General features: G+C 44.6%; 1 protein-coding gene across 5 annotated transcripts in view; it reads left to right on the top strand.

The window, feature by feature from the left end:
* The first annotated feature begins 895 nt into the window (after positions 1 to 895).
* Positions 896 to 21,430, top strand: part of FAM13C (family with sequence similarity 13 member C) — a 189,389-nt gene continuing 168,854 nt past the window's right edge. For 3 of the 5 annotated variants that reach the window (XM_075934855.2, XM_075934854.2, XM_075934852.2), the window contains exons 1-3: positions 896 to 999; positions 4,740 to 4,778; positions 11,207 to 11,263. In XM_075934855.2, coding sequence (XP_075790970.2) covers positions 974 to 999; positions 4,740 to 4,778; positions 11,207 to 11,263 — 122 coding nt within the window. In that variant the 5' untranslated portion in view covers positions 896 to 973. The remainder of the gene's footprint in view (positions 1,000 to 4,739; positions 4,779 to 11,206; positions 11,264 to 21,430) is intronic. The other 2 variants (XM_089780070.1, XM_075934853.2) reach the window with 1 other exon arrangement.

The raw sequence follows: 21,430 nt of genomic DNA, 5'->3' as shown, positions 1-21,430 counted from the left end.
TCTGCAGTCCTGCTTTCCTCAGGAATAATGCTAATTTCAAAATAGTTATTTCAAAATAGTGGTAGTGTGAACACTCTGGTGCCACTATTTTGAAATAACTACTCCCCAGGGTAATTCAAACTAATTACTCCCCAGTGGTTCCTGGGCTCCAAGTCAAGGTAGTATGTCCTCATTAATGGTGCCTGCCTCAGACTAATTTTGAGGCTTCTCTGTAGTAGACACACGCTATTTTGATTTTGTAAAATTTGGAGTTAAGTTGAATTTAGTTATTTAAAAATAGTTTCTTAGTGTACACATGTCCCAAGAGTGCTTGTGTCGATGCAGAGCAGATACAATGGTAAGTATTCCCATGTGCAAGCTGCCAGCTCACTGTCTTTTAGGAATTTTTGGTAATGCCTAGGGATGGATATGAGGAGGGGGAAGAAATGAACCATGAGAAGTGTTTGGGAGTAAGCAGTCAACTTTCCAGCATGCAGTTGTACCCATCCTATAATGTCAGTTCTATTACATAATTTTCATGCCTTTTAAAAAAATCCTAGGAACCCCCTTGCTATCTGCCATCAGTACTAGAAACATCTAGCCTGAACATCTTTGCCCTACTGTGGAAAAAGTTGCAAACACAGAATGCATAATCCTCCATTATTTGCAGTGCAGTAGGAAGAACAGAATCACCAGGGAACATGCTGATTTCTTGGAGTCCAGATTGCTGTGGGATGTAGTGACCAATTCAAGGTTATTGGTTGAGTGCATGGAACAGCTACAGATGATGGAGTACAGGTTCTGGAACTAAAAAATGAGCATTGATTGGTTGGATTGCATCATAATGCCGATTTGGGGTGACATGTAATAGCTATGGAACTTCTGGGTGCAGAGTCCACATTCCTGCAGCTGCGCAGTAGATCGAAGTTATCTGGATGTCAATAAGATATTTGATACAGTTCCACATGGGATATGATGAGTTAAATGAAAGAAAATGGGGATTAGTATGAAAATTGAAAGGTGGATAAGGAACTGGTTGAATGGGAGACTACAAAGGGTCATACTAAAAAAAGTGAACTGTCAGGCTAATGGAGTTCCTCAGGTCTCCATCTTGGGACAGGTCTTATTTAACATTTTCATTAATGATCTTGGTGTGAATGTGCACTAATAACATTTTCAGATGATACAATGTTATAGCTAGTATGATATAGTCAAGATGATCATGAAAATTGGAATTACATTTAATGATGTGTGTGAGGTCATGCACTTAGGTACTTATGACAAGAATTTTTGCTATAAACTTTTTTTTGCTATAAATTTTTGCTATTCCTACTTTCAAGTAGGAATAAGGGATCTTCCGGAAAAGGGCTTATTTTCCGGAAAATGGCGTCTACACTGGCGCTTTTCTCCGGCAAAAACCCCAACCCGGAAAAAAGCAGCAGCCATGGAAATGAAAATGCTGCGGGGGATATTTAAATCCCCCGCGGATTTGCAATTCCGAAGTGTCTCATTAGCATCCCTTTTCCGGAAAGGGATGCCAATGTACACATAGCCCTAGTGAAATAGTTCTTCCTAATATCCAACCTGGACCTCTTCCACCACACCTTGAGACCATTGCTCCTTGTTCTGCCATCTTGTACTACTAGAACAGCCTTTCTCCATCATCTTTGGAACCTCCCTTCAGGAAGTTGAAGGCTGCTATCAAATCCCCCCTCACTCTTCACTTCTGTAGCCCCCTAATCATTTTGGTTGCCCTCCGCTGGACCCTCTCCAATGCATCCACATTCTTTTTGTAGTGGGGGGCCCAGAAATGGACATAATACTCCAGATATGGCCTCACCAGAGCGGAATAAAGGGGAATAATGACATCTTTGGATATGCTGGCAATGCTCCTCTGAATGCAACCTAATATGCCATTAGCCTTCTTGGCTACAAGGGCACACTGTTGACTCATATCCAGCTTCTCATCCACTATAACCCCCAGGTCCTTTTCTGCAGAACTACTACTTAGCTGGTTGGTCCCCAGCCTGTGACAATGCTTGGGATTCTTCTGTCCCAAGTGCAGGACTCTGTGCTTGTCCTTGTTGAACCTCATCAGATTTCTTGTGGCCCAATCCTCCAATTTGTCTAAGTCACTCTGGACCCTATCTCTCCCCCTAGCTTAGTGTCATCTGCAAACTTGCTGAGGGTGCAATCCATCCCCTCATCCAACTCATTAATAAAGATATTGAACAAAACCGGTCCTAGAACCAAACCTTGAGGCACTCCTCTAGAAACCGACCGCCATCCTGACATTGAGCCGTTGATCACTACCCACTGGGCCCAGCCTTCTAACCAGCTTTCTATCCATCTTACAGTCCATTTCTCCAATCCACATTTCCTTAACTTGCTGGCAAGAATATTGTGGGAGACCGTATCAAAAGCCTTGCTAAAGTCAAGATATATCACATCCACTGTGGACTTTCCCTTGTCCACAGAGCCAGTTACCTCATCATAGAAGCTAATCAGATTGGTCAGTAACAGTAGTTCGAATTAGGATCTTTAATTCGAACTACCTACTCCGTGCTGCGGGCACGGAGTTCGGACTAAGGGGGATTTAAAAATGACAGCGCCCGGGAACATGCAAATGAAGCCCGGGATATTTAAATCCCAGGCTTCATTTGCAACTCCGCTTGCTTAATTACCCTACCTAGCTCGAACTATCGAGCTAGTGTGGACGTAACCTCTGCGACATCACCTGCGCAACCACCGGTCAAAGGGTGATGTCCTGGAATAGCCTCCTATGGGGAGCAGTGGGTTCACAAAGCCTAACTGGTTTCAAAGCTGCATCTGGGAAGTATGGAGAGGGGATGGTGTGATGAGATTGCCTGTAATGTCACATGGACTATCTGCAACTGCTGGTAGCAGATATCTCCCCAGTAGCCCGAGATGGGACACTAGACAGTGAAGCTCTGAGTTTATGAAGAGGATTCCTTTCCAGGTGTCTGGCTGCTGGGTCTCACCTCTACCCTCAAAGTCTAATTAATCACTTTGTATAAGGTCAGGAAGGAATTTTCACCCAGGTCAGATTAGAAGGGACCCTAGGTTTAATTTGCCTTCCTCCGGCACTGAGGCATGGGTCACTACTACTTTGAGCTGGTGTAAATGGTTGATTTTCTGTCATTTGAAGTCTTTAGAGCATTATTTGAGGACTTCAGTAACTCAGCTAGAGGTCAGGCATTTATGGGTATGTCTACACTGCAGAGTTTTTTTGGAAAAACTTCACTTACGTCCATGCTGCAATCACATTCTTAAAAAAAATCAAAAGAACAGAGGGGTTTTTCCAACAAGAGCTCTTTTGGAAAAAGGCATGTGTGGATGAGGAAGAGAGAGTTCTTTTGAAAGAAGAGGAAAGAGGAAAAAATGTAAGTGTCCTGGCGGCCGCTCCATCGATAGTAATCACAGTTGAAATGTGGGATATAGTCCATTCAGTCTGGACACTCTCTTTCACTTTTTCGATGCACTTTTGCGGTGTAGACGCTCTCTTTCAGAGGAATTTTTTCCGAAAGATCTCTTCCAGAAAAGCTTCTTCTGAAAGAAGCCTGCAATCTAGACAAAGCCTATGACAGGAGTGGGTGGGTGAGATTCTGTTGCCTGTGACATGCCAAATGTCAGATGAGATGATCACAATGGTTCCTTCTTCAAGTTTGAATCTACAGAACAGTATGCATAGTGTGAGTGAGCTCAGGAGAGACAAGAATAAGAGACAATGTCAATGTTGTCTGAGGGGAGGGGTATTCTAGCTGCCTTGTCGTGGTGTGACTTTAGATTCACGCTAAGGATGCTTGAACTCTGCTCTTACACCATTCTAGCACAGGCTGCTTCAGTGGATAGGATGCCCCGCCTCCGAATCTCTGCTTGGTTTCTTGCTGTAGTTTATGCAGTGCCATTGTCACACACATCAAGAATGCTCAGAATACTCCATTCTTTGGGAAAACATGTAGCAGCAGGAATATTTTCTTCTATTGTCAGATGATCTAGCAGTCTATTTACTAGATTCTTCATTTGCAAGTAGACAGGGAACTCCGGACAATCTCAGTATCAGCATATTTGACTGTATCCTTATTTGACCCTTTATAGATTTATAAAGCTAGATTTGCCAACACTGTACTACAGGATTATTTTGGATTTTACAGAAGCAATTTCTTTGCTGCTCATTTAAAAATTCTTTGCTAGTTTAGCAGCCCTTCCTTCCAATTCAAATTAATTTTTTTTCACAGCTTCCCTTGGAGTTTGTGCTATCAGCATAATCTGTGAGAGACAACTGAAGAAAAGTCTCATGAGAACCTTAATTGATCATCTCTATTTCAAGTAGTAAATACAGCATAGCACATATCAAGTAAATTGTGAATACTCAAATGTTTAAAGAATCTGAATGCCAAACACTTGGCTCTATGTGCTAGAAGCTCCAGTTGTTATTTAACAATATAGTTGTAACTGCAAAGGTGTGTCACCCATTTTTGAGAATCTCCTGGCTTCCTGTGTTCATATATTGAAAGCACTGCTGGATAGGCTTTGTGGTTGTGAGAGTTGCAGGGCTAATCCCTATGGTTCTTTGATTATGAGCATGTGCAGAGCAGCCCAGCGTACGGTATGTGTATGTAGAGCTAACACAGAGATTTGCCTTGCAATGCCATGTTTGTGTTTGTGTTCCAGCAACTGAAAAGCTTTTAGAGAGACTGATTTATTGAGTATCTGATGTTTTCTTGTTTCTGTTTCAGCATTCAGGATCATTCCTTCAACAGTACAGCTTTAGCAGAGTAAGTGAATACTTTAAATACATACCTTTACCATTAAATAAGAATGATGTGTTAAACGGTGCAGAGAATATTTTCCGATGCTATTTCAAAAATAAAAAAGCTTTCTGTAACATTTTATGATGCACTCTGTGGTTTTACTATTTTATTGAAAATATGCTGAATATGATGTAACAGCAATATTTAGGTATAGTTAACCATGAGCAATGGAGTAGCATCATGAAAGAATATCTTTGTTGCTGCTTTCTGCTTTATATATATCTAAATGTGTTTGAACATATGATTGTATTGTACATCTAATGAGAAAATGTTGCTAATTCTTTTTATTGATGATCATGACAAGCTAATGTGTCATTTTCCTAAGAGCACATATTCTATTCTTACTGTCAGCACTGGCAGAAAAAAAATCTTTAAGAATATTTTGAGCAAAATACTATATTATTTAGACAGGATCAGTACCCAAATGCAGTTTCCCTCTGCAATTAAAGCAGTACAACTTTTTACCAGGACTTTTGCCTACTTGATTTTAAATAAATATGTTTTGCCTTTTTATCTTAAGATGAACAGATAGCAGAACAGTAGAAAACATTGTAAAGTTACAAACACTGGGATGCCACTAACAATTTAAAAATGGAATATACTTCTGGTTTCCTTTAGACTAGAGAAACATGCTTTAATTTCAGATGTGACTATTCTACATTATTTATTGACATCAGTACAGCTCTCTTTGGCTCTGAAAATTACATATCATGATTGTGTCTGTGTTTCATAGGTGTTTTATCTCCAAAATTTCACACACTGGATTATATTTTAGAAGACTGCTCAGCTGAATTTTGGCCAGTGCTTGTCAAAAGGGAGATGTTTTAAGATTAGTTTCCGTATAAATTACATTTCACATTGCTGAAATGCTAGGAATAAAAAGCCTAAGTTGATTGTGAACTGTTTGCTAAAGTATTGCAGGGAAAATTATGTACTCTGAAAGCAGTCTAGGTTGTAGTTCAGTATGAGCAATCCAAACGTTCTGTCAAACTGCAAATGGAAAATGGATGGAATATTTCTCTGGGGATTCCAAACACCTTTTAACCTCCTATATACTTCTCCTACTTTGCTTCATCTATTAATTTTGTCCCTGGTTTTGGAGTGCTACAGTAACCAGCATGAAATTAAATACATAAAAAAACAGAAAATGATTTTATTATTTTTCATTAGCTTTGCCACTATACAGCTCCGCCTTTAATGCTGTATTGTGGGCGGTGGGATCTAAAATGAAGGACAAAATATGGGATTTTACAAATGAGGTGCATAGTAAGACATCACATTTTTAATACTTTTCCCTCTCCTTCCCAACCTCAGTCCCTCGTTGGTTCCTTTCTCTTCCTCAGCCTCACTGGAGTTTCTCCTGCCAGATCTGTGCTCATCCCTGCCTTTCCCTTGGTTGTATTGCTAGGGCCAGTGGTGCAGGGCTTTCTCTGCCAGGCTTCCTGTCACGCTACTGGACCTTTTGTTGTTTTTTAAGTTTGTCACTCTAAGGACAGGAGGGGAAGCATTGCAGAGGGCCCTTATAGTGCTAGCACTGCCAGTAGGGAAAAGGAGGGGCAGAGTATATGCCTAGAAGTCATTGCAGGGCTGTGTCTACACTGGGCCACTTATTCCGGAAAATCAGCCACTTTTCCGGAATAAGCTGCGAGCTGTCTACACTGGCCCTTGAATTTCCGGAAAAGCAACGATGCTCTACTGTACAAAATCAACCGCTATTCCGGAAAAACTATTCTGCTCCTGCTCCAGCATAAGTCCTTATTCCGGAACACTGTTCTGGAAAAGGGCCAGTGTAGACAGCCCAGTAGTCTTTTCCGGAAAAAAACCCCGATCGCGAAAATGGCAATTGGGGCTCTTTTCCGGAAAAGCGCATCTACATTGGCCACAGACGCTTTTCCAGAAAAAGGGATTTTCCGGAAAAGCAGCCTGCCAATAGTATTCCGTTTTAAGCAGTTCTGGAAATTCATGCCAGTGTAGACGTAGCCCAGCAGTAGTTGGCAGAGAGTGTAATTGCAGATCCTTGGTCCAAAGTCCTCTGAGAAATGGGATATCCCTCATCCTGTGGGGCATGTGAGAAGTTTGCTAGCTGCACATCAGGAACAGAACCATGTTTTCACACTGAATTTGGCTTTCTCCTTATTTTAATAGGTTTATAAATGCTGGGGGCTAGAAAAATGTTTGAAAAGCCCTGTTTGGGCTCAAATTGTCAAACAAGGGTGCTAAAGTTAGTTGTTATCCTTAGTTAGCCACTGAAATAAAAGTATCAGGGGTGCTGAAAACACACAGCTCCTATTGACGTCACTACAAACTGTTCATACTGTGCACTTCTGAAAATGAAGTCTCTTTTATTTAGCAGTCTAAATGGGGATCTAGCTACCTAACTTTGGTCATCCAGTTTTGACCTTACATTCTGAAGCACAATTCTATTGCCAAGGCGCAGATGCTGTAGAATAATACAATGCACAGGACCTTGATATAAATTTTACTTTTTTCTTAGGGACCTTTCTCCAGATAAGCCAGGCATCCAAGTGGTCTGGCTCCTGGTGTGTCATATGTGCATCTGGTGCATGAAAAGTTATTGTTTTTATGCATGTCTTAAAGGTCATAGTTCCAAAATAGATGCAGCTTTCCATGTGCTCAGAAAGGTTTCCTATCTGAGACAAAGAAGGAGCAACTCACAATACATCCACTAAATCCCACATTCTCTAGAAAACATTCATAGGAATTGCCATATGAGATCAGATCTGTCTGTCTGATGTACTCTCCTGTCTCGAGCATCTAGTACTCTGTGATTCCAATGAAGATCATTAATGGAATAGCCCACCGCTAATGGACTTCTCCCTGCTCTTTAAAAAGTAATCCTGTATAGCATAACAGTAGGTCTTTTCACAATCCATATAGTGCAATGCACCAATCCTTTTTAAAATCCTGCGAGGTTCTTAGCCTCAAGCAATAGCTTGTGGCACTGCATTTCACAAATTCATCGGGTACTTTATTTTTAAAATTTCCTATGATCAGTTTTAAATTTGATTCCTTTTAATATCATTACTCCCTTGTTTCTATGAGCTGAGTAAATAGAAACATCCAAATGTCTACTCACTATTTTGTATACTTCTATACTGCCCCCATCATTAACAGTCCACCTCATATAATGTTCTTCTCAGTGTCTGATAATTCTGTTTTTATTTATCACTTCAGACAATCATGTGGTGCTGCAGTAAGGTTCAGTGCTCTGTAGTTCTCTGGATCACCCCAGAGCAAACCCAGTGGAACCAACATGCAGGGAATTTGCTCAACAAAGGGAGGAATAGCCAGGCAGCATTCAGCTGGTGTGTCTGTGCTGCATCCCTCACAGTCCCTTGATGCAGATGAAAAGAGCCATGGCCCGGGGCGGCTGGCTATATGTTCAGACTATTCTTGGTTGTCAGAGTGGTGCCACAGGGACCCAGGTAAAAGCAAGAGCAGCTCGGACTGGCCCACAGACCACGAGAAGTTCAAAGGTGGTAGAACCTTCCTCTCTCGTTCTCTGGACTTGTGACAAGCTGAGCTTGGAAGGGAGAAATCAAGGCTAGTGTGGAGCTTCCATTCAAAGCAAGGTGGAAACACTGTTTATTTACACAGTCCAGAGTTGGGTCAGCCAAATTATATACAAAGACACATGCCCACATGACACCAACTCTTCTAACATATGTACACTAGAAACCAGTCTGCAGGGACCTTAGATAGTGTGGCTTTCTTAAGTGGTCCAGATAGGCCCCAGCCAAGCCACACAACCTCTCCTGCCTAGTAATTGCTCCTCTCTTAAGCAATTCCAGGCCCTCACTTACGTTAGTCTCCTGTGAGGACCCTTGGTGGCATTTTGCTTCATTCTGGTGTCTTTACTTGGCAAATTAGTAGGGGCCATTCCACCTCTATCAAGGAACATCCTTTCTCTCTGTCTCCCCACCTTGTGTGCCCCCTTCTCTCTTTCCTCCCTCTGAAAGTGCCCCTGATTTTTCCCCTCTACAATCCCAACTCCTATCCCAACTTTTCCAACTGATTCCCACCCCTCCCCCATCTGTAGATAGGGACTTCTGGCAAGAGGATTTCTCTCTGTCACACTGGTTAGCTGGAGAGTGGCCCTAAGGGCCAGTGCAGCACCAGTATTACACCCTAGGAGAATGGCGGAGGCAACGCTTCACAGGCAACAGGAGCTCTCTGGAGAGGCTTGCCACTGGAACCATTTCTGCAATCGCAATGTATTACTCAGTATGCATGGCCTCTCTTCCTTGTCTGCCATTCGCTAGGCAGAATCCCAGCCGGGGCAGCAGGGGGGGGAGGCATACTTATGACCAAACAAAGGTCACATCAACATACTTGCAAAAGTTAGCAGTACTGTAGTCACCTCATCACTGAGGAGCTGAACAATTTTGTCTCCTTTTAAAAGGCACACAAGGTGGGGAGACAGAGCATCTTCAATAGATGCATTCACTAACTCCTCCCCCATCCTGAAAAAGTAGGTCAATGCAAGAAGTATAAATAGCTAGAGAGACTGTCCTTTCAAATAATTTCATCAGCAGCCTGTCACCTGTTGATAAAGATAACAGCAGAAGAATGGCAGGGAGAGGAGCATATTACAATCTGACTATCGAATTGCCATACGGGGTCCATGTTTATCATTTAACATGTTCTTTCCAAAGCCAAGCAGCTTTTGTCAATATTTAATAAATCAGCTGAATCAGAGGTTGCATCCCACATAATGAATAGATTGTTCTACCAGCAAACTTCAAGTAATCCAGGCCTATCCAGTGCAGTGTGAGTATGAGCAGAGGATGAAGAGACAAGGGGAAAAGAGGGGCCAGAATTGTTATATATATTATAATAGTTATATAGTTATATATATAATTTCCTGGCTCTGAAAAGAATATGTTAAGTGTTCTTAGCTACAGGCCGTCCTCACTTATAAGTCCAAGATCCATTCCAAAAAACTTGGATGTACATCAAAACAACTTAGAGCAAGAATTTTTTCCTCACGACTGACTTTCATGTGTGTAAATTGTGGTTTTTTTGTGTGACTTAAGAGCGGGGAATAGGAGGGCTTATAACACATCAGCTCCTACAAGCATCCATGTATATGGGTGTGTCTACACTACATGGCTCCGTCGACAGAGTCATGTAGATGAGTTTACTAGATATAGCAAAATGAAGCGGCAATTTAAATAATTGTGCTTCATTTACATAAAAATGGCCGCTGCGCTGTGTCGACGATCAGCTGATCTGGCACAGCGTGGCAGTCTAGATGCACTGCAGTCAACAAGGGAAGCCTTTGTCGACCGCGCCGGTATGCCTCGTGAAACGAGGTTTACCGGAGCGGACGACAAAGGCTTCTCTTGTCGACCGAGGTGCATCTAGACTGCTCCTCTCTGCTGGATCAGCTGATCATCGGCACAGTGTGGCGGCCATTTTGATATAAATGAAGTGCGATTATTTAGATCGCCGCTTCATTTTGCTATGTCTAGTAAACTCATCTACATGGCTCTGTCGACGGAGCCATGTAGTCTAGACACACCCTATGGGCTCGTCTACATTGGCCCCTTTTCCGAAAGGGGAATGTTAATTTCAGAGATCCTAATAGGGAAATCTGCGGGGGATTTAAATATCCCCCGCGGCATTTAAATAAAAATGTCCGCCGCTTTTTTCCGGCTTTTAGAAAAGCCGGAAAAGAGCGTCTACACTGGCCCCGATCCTCCGGAAAAAGCGCCCTTTTCCGGAGGATCTTATTCCTACTTCCGGAGGATCTTATTCCTACTGAGCATTGCAAAGTTAATCTACACATAACGTCATTTGGAATATCTGGTCAACAAGTGGGTGTTTAATGTGTTTCTCAGTCATTTTCTCCTTATAATTATGCTACTTTTTGCTTTAGGTATACTTACTTCTATTGAGATTTGATCATAATGCTTAAGGTTATTTTTCTCTTCAACAATTTAACTTGTATTGAGGTTTTTTAAAAAGTAGCATTACAAAGGCCGATTGCTTTAGTATTGTAAATTTAATTAATAGGTCTTGAAGGAAAAATGCATGTTAATTACTGTTTATAATACTTTGAGTAAAGTGGGCTATTAGCAATTAAAAAGAAGAATGTCTCCTTTATTTTCTACAAATTTTACAGTAGAAGCTTCATTTTATTTTTTCACAGGATTTCTAGTAAGACAAATGAGAGCAAATGGAGAATTCTACACAAAAATTGGGTTTTGTAAATACAAAAACTATGTTATAAACTGACTACTGTTAAGGCTTAAGAAGTGAATGTTTAAAGTATTGTATGTAGCAGTTCAAATTAAGCATTTTGTTACTGAAAAGATAAAGTGTGCAGCTGGCAGAAAGTCAATAATGATTTTACATCCATCTTCAAGGTGTGAAGAGAATATAGAGTCTGTACATGAAGAACAAGCAGCAAACTCCACACACAGGTATTCTACTCTACATCATATCTGAAAACCCTTGGCAAGGGTTACGAATGACTGTTATGAATGGCGATCCTTTCTTGCAGTCAAGATTCTGATACAATTTTCACCAACGTAGCCAGGTGCTTCCCTCAAACTGCCAACCTTATCCCATTTTTCTTCTGACTAGGATATAGGGAAGGAATATGAGTACCTGCCCTTCCCAAGGGAGGGACAATGATTCCCTGCGAGTGAGTGGAGGGAAGGGCAGCACCATGGATGGAAAGATAAAGGGAATATTTCTGGAAGCCCAAGAGTTAGGAAACAGGAAACAGGCACGCTTTCCCTACTTTCAACTCCAACCTGTCAAACCCTACTGCTTTCCCCTTATTCTAACTGCTTAGAGGGGATATACTGTCTTGTAAGAAAGGTAAAAAACGAAGTGGGAAAAGTAAAGACATATGAGAGGATGGGGGAGGAGGGTTTGCCGAATGAGGTCATGGATGTAGGAAACAAGAGCCTGTGTGAAGAGAAAGACCTGTACTAGTCGGACTACAGCTCTGCTACACCGGTGACTTCCAAAGCATGTGGCATCAGGGCACGTTAGGAGAGAAAGATGCTTTAGACTTTTAGCATAGAAATGCAACAAGTGGCAACTCTAAGGCCATTTCTATACTAGGAAGGAGGGGTGAGGGCTGGAAACAAGGACTAACATCTCTCTCAGCCCCACCGTGATGGAAAGATCTTGTCCTGCTGTTGCTGCACTATTTCCTAAGTAAGAGGCCTGCTCTGTTAGGACTAAGAACTTTCAGCTGCAGGTGTTGCCTGCAGCCATTACCAGGAGTGGGATTAAAGCCAGGGGCTGCCACTGGCAGTGGGCCACCCCAAAGGGACTCCCCAAAGGGAACTGCCCTTTGGGGGAGCCCTTCAAGGCAGACTGAGGGCAAGGGTGTGTATTGTGGTGGTGATGGCTTTGTGTGATATAGTATAATTTTTGAGTGTGTGTTTGTGTGTGCAGCACACTTGTTGGTTCTGGGTGTCTTATTCAGTCCCTGGTGAGAGCAGGAAGGACAGGGGAGGGTTCTTGATGAGAGGAAGTTCCCCTTACCTGCCCACACTGAAGGTCAAGGAAGGGTTGTGTTTGTTCTCTTTTTTCATTGTGTTTTGGCACAGATGGGGTGGCTAAGGGGGAGGGTTCAGATGGCATTGTGGCAGTTGTGACAGGTAGAGGAAGATATGGCAGTAAGATCCAGACTGGCCAGCCAAGAAGAACAAGGATTAGAGAGTTGTGTTCTATTCCTTGTTCCGGGCCTGTTCTTAACCTCAATAAAACTGGGAACCTTAACACCTGGCCATCAGCCCTGAGGGCGCTGCTGCTGAATGTCAGGTCGGTATCCCACAAGACAACTATTATCCATGATTTAATCCTGGATGAAGGGGTCAACCTGGCTTTTATCACTGAGATCTGGCTGCGAGTGGAGGGAGGTGTTCACCTTTCCCAACTGTGCTCGGCTGGGATCTCAGTACAGCACCAGCTGTGGCTCAGTGGTCACGGAGGTGGGGTGGTGATTGTCTATTAAGATATCATCTCACTGGCTAGGATCTTGGTCCAACAAAGTGTTAGATTTGAGTGTTTGTACCAGAAGTTGGGTGTCCAGGATAGGTTGGATGTTCTACTTGTATACCATCCACCCTGCTGTACGGCAGAGGCTGTGATTGAGCTGGCTGAGGTGGTCTCAGACATGACATTGAGGACCCTGAGGCTTTTGGTCTTGGGGGACTTTAATAGTCACACCAAGGCTGTCCTGTCTGGTCTGGCCTGAGATTTTACAGATACCATGACCATCCTAGGACTATGCCAAGAAATAAGGGATGTGACTCCCTTTATCATGGACTGATCACCACCTGGTCAAGTTTAGACTATCTGCTGACCGTACCCTCTGCAGAAGTGGGGGACCAATTAAGATGATCCACCCTCGGAGGCTGATGGCTCTGGAGAGCTTCCTGAGGTCCTTGAGGGATTATTCAGTTGTTATGGCAAATGGTCCTGTCGATGCCCTAGTCGATACATGGAATACCAAGGTAGCCAGGGCAGTTGACATGATTGTTCCTAAGAGCCCTTTTTGGGCTAGTCAAGCCAGGTTTGCTCCCTGGTTTTCTGGGGAGTTGATGGTGGTGGAATGGTCTGTGTGATGGCTAGAATGCCACTGTAGGAGAACTAGAGCTGAATCCGATCAATTACGGGTTAGAGCTGAATTGTGAACTTACAGTGTGGCAGTGCTGACAGTGAGGAAAAGCTACTTTTCTACCCATATCGCATCTGCAAAATGCTGTCCAGCAGAACTGTTTTGAGGAGTGCGGGGCTTGTTACAGTCTGGCACTCATGATGAAATGGAGGAGCTCTTGGCTCCTCACTGTGATCTGTTCACAAAGCACTTTTCAGATAAGATCGCTCGCATTCAGTCTGATTTGGACTCTGGCTGCTATGTAAGTGGGGCACAGAATGTGTTGAGCGCACCTCCCCATCGTTTTTCTATGGAACAGTTTTAGTTATTGCAGACTGAGGATGTGGACAAGGTGCTAGGAGGAGTGCGAACCACCACGTGCTCGCTTGACCCCTGCCCTTCATGGCTTATTAAATCTAGCCGGGAAGGGATGACTGACTGAGTCCAGGGGATTATTAATGCATCTTTTAGATTTGGGATGGTTCCCGCCACCTTGAAAGAGGCAGTGATAAAACTGCTACTTAAGAAGCCTTCCCTGGACCCACATGGATTGAATTACTATCACCGAGTTGCTAATATTCCCTTCTTGGGCAAGGTACTCGAGGGGGCGGTGGCATTGCAACTCCAAGCTTTCTTGGAAGAAATGGATTATTTAGATCTATTTCAGTCTGGCTTTAGGCCTGGTTTTGGAACTGAAACCTCCTTGGTCGCCCTGGTAGACGATCTACACCAGGAGACAGACACGGGGAGTGCATCCCTGTTGCTTCTCTTGGACCTCTCAGCAGCTTTTGACACTATCAACCATGGTAACCTTCTGGAACGCTTGATGGAGTTGAGTATTGGAGGCACTGTTCTGCAGTGGTTCCTGTCTTATCTGTCAGGATGTTTTCAGAAGGTGGAGCTAGGGGGCTGATATTCGATTCCGTCGCAATTGTGCTACAGGGTCCCACAAGGTTCCATCTTGTCCCTTCTGCTGTTTAACATCTACATCGCTGGAAGAGATCATAAGGAGTTCTGGAGGATGGTGCCATCAATATGCAGATGACACCCAGCTCTATGTCCATGCAGTTTTTGGCATTGTTGCGTTTGGTTGCCAGTGCCATCACAGAATATTTCATTGTCTCAATTGCTGTGGCAGACTCAATAGTGCCCATGGACTCTCTGGGTTGTCCTGGTTCAACCTCAGCTTACCTGCTCACTCGCCAGCAAATTGCAAGCCTCCTCAGTGCCTCCAACGCCTCATGAGCGTCTGGGAAGGTTGTGACACCGGCCTCTTAGCATTTGGGGGTCAGGGCAGGCAACTGACCTCCCGTTGAGAGGAAGGCCAACCAGCTTCAGCCTCCTCCTCCTCATTGCAGAATGAGGTGATACTGGCTTCTTCCCTAGTGGTGTCCCCAGATGACATGAAAGCCTACCAGGACCTCTTAAGGAAGATGGCTAATGGCTTGGGTTTCCAGGCTGAAGAGGTGCAAGAGAACTTGGAGTCACTGTTTGGAGTCCTGGGGCAGGTGGGCCCCACCAGGATGGCCTTACTTCTAAATGAGGCCATCACCAATATTGCCAAGACCCTGTGGCAAACCCCTTCCTCTATCCTGCCTATAGCCAAGAGAGCAGAAAGAAAGTATTTTGCCCCCATGGGAGACCATGATTATCTTTAAACCCACCTACCTCTCAACTCTCTCATGGTGGAATTGGTAAATCACAGGGAGTGACAGGGACAGCCTGTCCTCACCCCCAAGAATAAAGACTTTAAATGACTGGACTTGTTTGGCAGGAAACTTTTTCTTTGGCCAGCTTTCAACAGAGAGTTACGAACCACATAAGAACATAAGAACATACATAAGAACATAAGAACATAAGACCACCAGACATTGTTCACCTGTTACAAGGCATCGGCCATCCCTGCCAGATGGACCACTCAGGGAATTGAGGCCCGGTGGAGGAAATGTCTACAGTGGCCCTGGTGGCACTGCAGGAAGCTTCGGATATGGCAGACTTGGCAGCTCACTCCATGGCATCTGCCATCTCCACACAGTGGGCAGCATGGCTCCTCCTTTTGGACTTGTCTCTGAAGGTACAGAACTCGATCCAGGACCTGCCCTTTGACACGGTGCCCTGTTTGCAGAATAAATGGACACTAAGATGCATGGTCTTAAAGGTTCCCATATAACATTGAAAATTTTGGTTTTGTACATCCCTGGGACTGAGAGAGAGAAGTTTAAGCCCCACGTCTCTCAATCGAAAGGCACTATCCCTAGCAGGAAACAGCTCACACTCACCCAAAGACCTCCAGGAGGAAGCCAGGCCACCGTCCTCAGTCTGGCTAACAGTGGACTAGCCAGTCTAAGCCATAGGCCAAGGGTGTGCCTGGGGATGGCATACTGGACTCCCAAGATCTTCCCCATCTGTTCCTCCTTCAGACTCCATCCTAACCTCCGAGCCTGGAGGGACATTAAGGTAAAGGAGGACGTGATCCCTGGAGCTCTGTAAGGAAGCAATGAGGTTCTGGGAGTTCTGCATTCTACATAACATTGTTTTAGAGGTGCGTCACTTTCCTGAGGTGTGGAACACGATTGCAGACCATCTCAGCAGAGAGTTCTCCTTTCACCATGAGTCAGCTCTTTACCCCAAGGTGATCACCTCCCTCTTCTGCAAGCGGGGTTCTCTCCAAGTGGACCTCTTGTTGATGAAAGAGAATGAAAAATGCAGCAGATTCTGCTCCCAGTTGGGCCTTGAGCAGGGCTCCCTACTGGATGCATTCTTCTTTCAGTGGTCTGAGGGTCTTCTCTATGCTTTCCCACTGTTTGTGCTCATCAGCAAGGTCTTGTACAAGGTTAAGAGGGATAAGGCAACAATGCACTGGCTTGGTTCCACCAGCACTGGCATGAATCTGGTAACCCATGAGCCTAAGTAGCTGCTCCTAACATCAGACTTGCTATCCCGAGGAGTGTCCTATATAACGTGGCATGTGCGCACCATTCCAGATGGTGCTGGTGACCCCGGCATCTATGGGTACTGCTTAGGGAAAAACTTCCAGCACCAGTGCATTGCACACACACCTATGTTGACTGGACATAGGTCTTGCATAACGTACTAATAAATAAACTAGTAAAATACAACCTAGATGGGGCTACTATAAGGGTATGTCTACACTAGCCACCCTAATTTGAACTAGGGTAGCTAATGTAGTCATTTGAACTTGCAAATGAAACCCGGGATAAAAATATCCCGGGCTTTATTTGCATGTTCCCGGGCGCCGCCATTTTTAAATGCCTGGTAGTTCAAACTCCATGCCTGCGGCTACACGTGGCACTGGCTAGGTAGTTCGAACTAAAGCTCCCAATTCAGACTATCGTTACTCCTCATTAGCACAGAATTTGAACTACCAGGCATTTAAAAATGGGGGCGCCTAGGAACATGCAAATAAAGCCTGGGATATTTTAATCCCGGGCTACATTTGCAAGTTCAAATGACTACATTAGCCACCCTAGTTCGAACTAGGGTGGCTAGTGTAGACATACCCTTAGGTAGGTGTATAACTGGCTGGATAACTGTTCTCAGAGGGTATGTCTACACTACAATGTTAGTTCGAACTAACGGACGTTAGTTCAAACTAACATTCATAGCCGCTACACTAGCGCTCCGCTAGTTTGAATTTGAATCGAACTAGCGGAGCGCTTAGTTCGATCTAGGAAAACCTCATTTTACGAGGATTAAGCCTAGTTCGAACTTACTAGTTCGAATTAAGGGGTGTGTAGCCCCTTAATTCGAACTAGTGGGAGGCTAGCCCTCCCCAGCTTTCCCTGGTGGCCACTCTGGGAAACTCTATGCCCCCCTCCCGGCCCCGGAGCCCTTAAAGGGGCACGGGCTGGCTACGGTGCCCATGCCAGGTGCAAGCCTGCCAGCACCCAGCCAGCAGACCCTGCACCTGGCACGGCACAGAGCCACCCACCCGATGTCCCCCAGCCCACCCCCTCTTCCCAGGACCAGGCTGGCGGCTCCCGGGAGCTTGCCCTGGACCGCAAGAGGCGGGCACCTTCCTGGGCTAGTGCGGAGATCGTGGACCTCGTCCACGATCTCCGCACTAGGCACAGGAAAGTGGCCGGCTTGGGCAGGAGAGCTGCCAGCCTGGCCACCCAGGAGCAGGTGTGCATGAAAATCAAGGAGGTCCACTGAGATCCCCGACCCTGAGCCCTGAGCTTACAATGGCCGTCCTGGGTCAGACCAAAGGTCCATGTAGCCCAGTAGCCTGTCCGCCAACAGCGGCCAACCCTAGGGACCCTGGAGGGGATGGACCGAAGACAGTGACCAAGCCATTTGTCTCGTGCCATCCCTCTCCAGCCTTCCACAAACTTTGGGCAGGGACACCACTCCTACCCCCTGGCTAAGACTACTCCATGGACCCAACCTCCATGACTTGATCTCACTTCCCTTTAAACTCTGTTCTAGTTGTAGCCTTCACAGCCTCCTGCAGCAAGGAGTTCCACAGGTTACCTATTTGCTTTGTCAAGAACAACTTTCTCTTACTAGTTTGAAGCCTGCTACCCATTCCTTTCCTTTGGTGTCCTCTAGTCCTTCTTTATGGGAACTCATGAAGAACTTTTATGAATGCACCCTCTCCACCCAACCCGTGCTTTTAGAGACCTCTATCCTGTCCCCGCTCCATCTCCTCTTTTCTAAGCTGAACAGTCCCAGTCTCTGTAGCCTCTCTTCATCTGGGACCTGTTCCCAACCCCTGATCATGTTAGTTGCCCTCCCCTCTCCCAGCCTTTCTCTTCCCCTCTCCCACCTCCTTTTCCCAGTCTCCCCCAGTTTTGTTCAATAAAGACAGAGTCAATGTTGGAAGAAACGTTATCTTTATTTTGTACATCAATAAGAAGGGGGGCTAGGGAAGGGTAAGTGGAAGGAGGTTAGGGAGGAATGGGGTACGAGCCCCCGATGGGGAGGACTGGGCTGGCTCTGCGGGCTTCTGGGGGTGGAAGCTCTCCTGCAGCCCCCCGATTGTCCCCTCTCCCCAGATGGCAGCCTGCGGCAAGTGCAGCCGGGCTGATGGCCGAGTGGTGTGATGTGCCCAGTGTGGGTACTCCGGGCAATCCAAGCCAGGACTGCTTTGCAAGCGGGGCACCCCTGAGAACTGTCTGTCCGGGGTGGGGGTCGGGACCCTTTAAGCGCAGCCCTCGGCTAGCCTGAGACAGCATCTCCACGCTCTAAGTTCTCCTCTGATGCCCTGCCGGCACTGCTTCCGGCCATCCTTAAGCCCTGTTCAGGGTCCACTCAATGTGGACTTGCTAGTTCGAATTAGCAAAACGCTAATTCGAACTAGTTTTTAGTTCTAGACGCGTTAGTTCGAATTAGCTTAGTTCGAATTAACTAATTCGAACTAAGTTAGTTCGAACTAGCGCTGTAGTGTAGACGTACCCAGACAGTAGTTATCTTAGAGAGGTCACAGTCATGCTGGAAGAGCATAACAAGTGGGGTTTTGCGGAGGTCTGTTTTTGAACATAGAGACTACACTTATTAAGTTTGCAGAAGATACCGAGATGGGAAGGGTTGCAAGTGCTTTGGAAGATAGGATCATCATTCAAAATGATTTGGACAAATGGTCAGAGGTAAAGAGGGTGAAGTTTAATAAGGACAGAATCAAAGTACTCTACTTTGGAAGGAACAATCTGTCTCACACATACAGAATGGAAAGTAACTGTCTAGGAAGGAATATTGCAGAAAGGGATCTGGGGGTCATAGTGGACCACAAGCTAAATATGAGTCAACAGTGTGACACTATTGCAAAAAAAGCAAACATAATTCTGGGATGTATTAACAGGAGTTTTATGATTAAGACACAAGAAGTCATTCTTCTGTTCTACTCTGTGCTGATTAGACCTCAACTGGAGTATTGTGTCCAGTATTGTGTCCACATTTCAAGAAAGATGTAGAGAAATTGGAGAAGGTCCAGAGAAGAGCAACAACAATGATTAAAGGTCTAGAGAACATGACCTATGAGAGAAGACTGAAAGAATTGGGCTTGTTTAGTTTGGAAAAGAGGCAACTGGGAGGGGCCATGACAGCAGTTTTCAAGTATCTAAAGGGGTGTTACAAGGAAGAGGGAGTAAAAATGGTTCTTCTTGGCTTCTGATGATAGGACAAGAAGCAACCGGCTTAAATTGCAAAAACTTCCTAACTGTCAGGGTGGTCAAACACTGGAATAAATTGCCTAAGGTTGTGGAATCTCCATAACTGCAGATATTAAGAACATGTTAGATAGACATCTATCGCGTATGATCTAGACAGTGCTTGGTCCTGCTGTGAGGGCAGGGAACTAAACTTGATGACTTCCCGTTCTAGTGTTCTATGATTCTGTGATTCTATGACATGAGCAACACATCCCAAAGAACACTATTTACAGAAGAGGTAACTATCTTTTCTGCTATTTATGGTATCCAGGGGAAGTGTAAAAAACAGAACACCACTTCTGGGCCTGAGAAAGTTCTGACTGGTGAGATTAAATTGCTATGCATGTTTGGGATGATGAGCAGTAGTTGCATAACATTTGGATGCAAAAGGTCATGTTCCCGCATCGGGATGCCAAGCTCTTCCCATCAGTAATGTAGGGGTATCAGAATAAGAGATGCACTGACAGCTGACAATCACATATTGAAAACTTGCATCTTCTAATTGGTGCTGGTCAGTGGGTAATCATTTTGGAGCTGAAAAATCTGCAGTGGGTGGTCTTTGTCATGCAAGTGTGCAGGGCCATTAATTGTGTACTGCTACACAGTGCTATGATACTCAGTAAGGTATGTGACATAGGTAATGGATTTGCAGCAACGGGGCTCCTGAACTACGGTGGGCAGACAACAGACCACTTTTTGCCACAGAAGACATTAACAGAAAAGGCTACTTTTCTGTGGTTATACAAGTGCTTGTGGCTCATTAGGGATTCTTCATGGGTGTTGGCTAGTCAGAGAGAGTTCATGACACATCACTAAGCAGAGAGGTTGTTTCACAATCAACAGATTACAGTGGTGATGTTAAATGCTAGTACTGGTCCTGGAGGACCCAGTCTACCTATTACTTCCGTGGCTAATGAAACCATATACCAATCGCCTTGGCAGTACCAAGAAAAGATTCAGCTACCAGCTCAGCAGAGCCAGAATGACAGCTAATCGTGCTTTAGGTTGAGGGGATGCTGTCAGTGTTTACTCACAAGATTGGATCTCAGTGAGAAGAAAAAAAGTGATTATAGCTGCCTGTTGTGTCCTGCATAATATCTATGAAATAAATGGGAAAAAATTGCTACCCAGGTAGAGATGGAGCATCTGTACAAGGGCTATTCCAATAGCTCAGGGTGGAGCTATGCAGCTGGAGGCGTAGAGAGAGCACTTTTAACAGTTAGCCACAGCAATTCATTGTGTGGATTGTACTTTTCCTGTCCCTGAAGTATTGGGGACTGTTAGGAAATGTGTGGTGCTTGGTGTACTTTTATGAACATAACACTGTCTGGTAATTATGGTGCTTTCTGGGAATTTAGAATTATCACACTGTATTTGCCACTGACCCTATGTGATTTATTGATCTCTACAATAACAGGAAGTGGGAAATGTCAGCAGTGCTCTGCTTCCTCTAGAATATGTTATGGAGTATTAAAGATTAATTATTTACCAGAAAGTAGATTAGTTTTTGCACTGATTTTGTTATGCAATAAAAGGTACAATTTAAAAAGGCATTCAATAAAAGCTTCTTCTAAAATAAATTAACAGAACAGAACTTAACAAGGAGACAGAATATTCATGTCCATTTCTGTCCATTTTGGCTACACATGTGACTCTCACAAGTTGTGGTTTTCCTATGGTCCCCTGATGCAGATTGGTTGGGATAAGGATGAGGTTCCTGGAGCCAAGTGAAACCTTGAGGGATATAGAGAATTGATTGGATGGAGTTCTCCATTGACTGCAAAGGGAGGTGAGCCTCT

Source organism: Pelodiscus sinensis, chromosome 8 (assembly GCF_052426305.1).
Source record: "Pelodiscus sinensis isolate ZL-2025 chromosome 8, ASM5242630v1, whole genome shotgun sequence".
Taxonomy (NCBI): Eukaryota; Metazoa; Chordata; order Testudines; family Trionychidae; genus Pelodiscus; species Pelodiscus sinensis.
The sequence above is the reverse complement of the archived record's forward strand: the minus strand, read 5'-3'. Positions and strand labels throughout refer to the sequence as shown.